This window comes from Nothoprocta perdicaria, unplaced genomic scaffold, assembly GCF_003342845.1.
Source record: "Nothoprocta perdicaria isolate Ctin4 unplaced genomic scaffold, notPer1 scaffold_10, whole genome shotgun sequence".
Lineage (NCBI taxonomy): Eukaryota > Metazoa > Chordata > Aves > Tinamiformes > Tinamidae > Nothoprocta > Nothoprocta perdicaria.
In genome coordinates, this window is record NW_020454094.1 from 2,237,234 (window position 1) to 2,239,205 (window position 1,972).

General features: G+C 42.7%; 1 protein-coding gene across 1 annotated transcript in view; it reads left to right on the top strand.

Annotated features, from left to right (window-relative positions):
- Positions 1 to 1,736: 1,736 nt before the first annotated feature.
- IER3IP1 (immediate early response 3 interacting protein 1) overlaps positions 1,737 to 1,972 on the top strand; it is a 3,248-nt gene continuing 3,012 nt past the window's right edge. Inside the window, exon 1 of the mRNA XM_026039381.1 lies at positions 1,737 to 1,838. Coding sequence (XP_025895166.1) covers positions 1,748 to 1,838 — 91 coding nt within the window. The 5' untranslated portion in view covers positions 1,737 to 1,747. The remainder of the gene's footprint in view (positions 1,839 to 1,972) is intronic.

Sequence of the window (1,972 nt, forward strand, 5' to 3'; positions counted from 1 at the left end):
ACAAGGCTGAGTCTCGGAAACTGTAGTGGAGAAAAAAGAGTCAGCCCAGAGAGCTGTGTCCTGTACAAAACCACCAAACAATAAAAGAATAAATGCAAGAGGGAAGACTGTAAAAGAATGAAAAATGCCACAGTCTTCACATTGTGTGGCCCACCTAGCCTGTGATCTTTTGATATCTGTAAAATGGCTTAAGACTCGCTGCAGATGATACCACAGGGATTTACTGCAGTGAAAAATAACACTCCAATAAAGGGAAAAAAAAAAAAAAAGCTTTCTTTATAATGTTTTAATGCAAGCAACTCTGGTTTTGCCTTCAACCATGTAACATGATGATTCAGAGACAGGGCTCATGTGGTTGTTGAGTTGCCATGATGGAGCTTAGAAAGCAGAAAATCATTTCAAGTTTATGTAAGCCTTAGAGCAGCTGCTGCTTGGAAATACATCTTAATTATGGGTAAAAATGTTRACCCATGGCTTGTATGCTTATTTTAAAAGCTCTTTTTTTTTTCATTGCTATAATTCTAAATATTGGCTCTTCATTGAGGTTAGTATTTATTTATAGTTTGGATATTGCAAGGAGGTAGTCCAGGAAATGCTGCTTGATGACAGTGGTTATTAAAGATGCTTGGTTTGGACCTCTGCGGCCAAGCCTTATATATATATATATATATTTATATATATATATATACACACATACACATAAATATATATGTTTTTTATGAGATCTAGAGTTGTGTCGAATTTTAAAACCTAAATGAGAGATAAGTAACTTAGGTTGGAAGCCCTGGGCTTACAGGTATGTCCTCACATAAGTCAATATGCTTTTAAGTATTCCCAATACCTGTTGCCCTGTATGAAGTAAAGCATACAAGTAGTATTTGCAAAATCAAGGCCAAAATTTGGAAGTATTTTGAACTTCCATACAACAAACACTTCTGTATATATTTAAATAACACTAATTTCACTGCATTTAGATATCAATAACTATACAGTATCTCTGAGCTCCAGTTATTATTATTTTGGTTATCTTGTTGCAGAAATACCTAGAGGCCCTGACTGAWACAATATAAAATATAGTTGTTTTATTAGAATCACAGAATCATTATGGCTGGAAAAGACATTCAAGATTGAGTCCAATTGTAAATTCTGGCCTCTAGTACAAATCTTGACTTCTGCTCTCATTATGTTTAGGATAAAGACCAATTAGGATCTGAGTGGATTTCCTATTTTAAACCAACGTACACTGGTGGAAAAAAAAAAAAATAAAGGGTAAAAATCAATTGACAGCACCCATCAAATTAAGTACAAAATAACGCCATAGTATTTCCACATGCAAAGTGCTTGGTATTTGTAGTGAATCTACTGATATTAGGTAATTGGTGCACGGACCAAGGTGGATTTAGGGCTATATATTTAGGRAGCTTCCTTTGGGAATGCAGCTGGCACAGAGCTGTTCTAGGTGACCGCCTGGGGTGCCATGTTCTCATGGAGGCTAGCAGGTGGGAGAAAAAAAAAGTCATTTTCCCATAGTTTTTTATATTTTTTATTTGTTTTTCTGTTTATTCTTGAATATTTCTCAGGTCACCACCGGGCTCCACTTCCCCACGCGAAGCTCGCCCTGTCCGTCATGGCGGCGCCGCCTCCCCGTCATGGCGCCGCCTCCCCGTCATGGCGCCGCCTCCCCGCCACGTCGCGCCCGGCCCCGGCCCGGCGGCGGCGGCGCATCGCGGAGGCCGCGGCGGCGGCCATGGCGTTCACGCTGTACTCGCTGCTGCAGGCCGCGCTGCTCTTCGTCAACGCCATGGCCGTGCTGCACGAGGAGCGCTTCCTGCGGCACGGTGAGGCGCCATGGCGGCGGGACAGGCGCGGGCGGCCAGCTCGCCGCCCCGGGCCTGCGGCGCCACCGGGGGCTGGGGCGCGGCCGCGGGACCCTTTTTCCTCCTTATGCTTATTCCTTTTTTTTTTTTTTTTT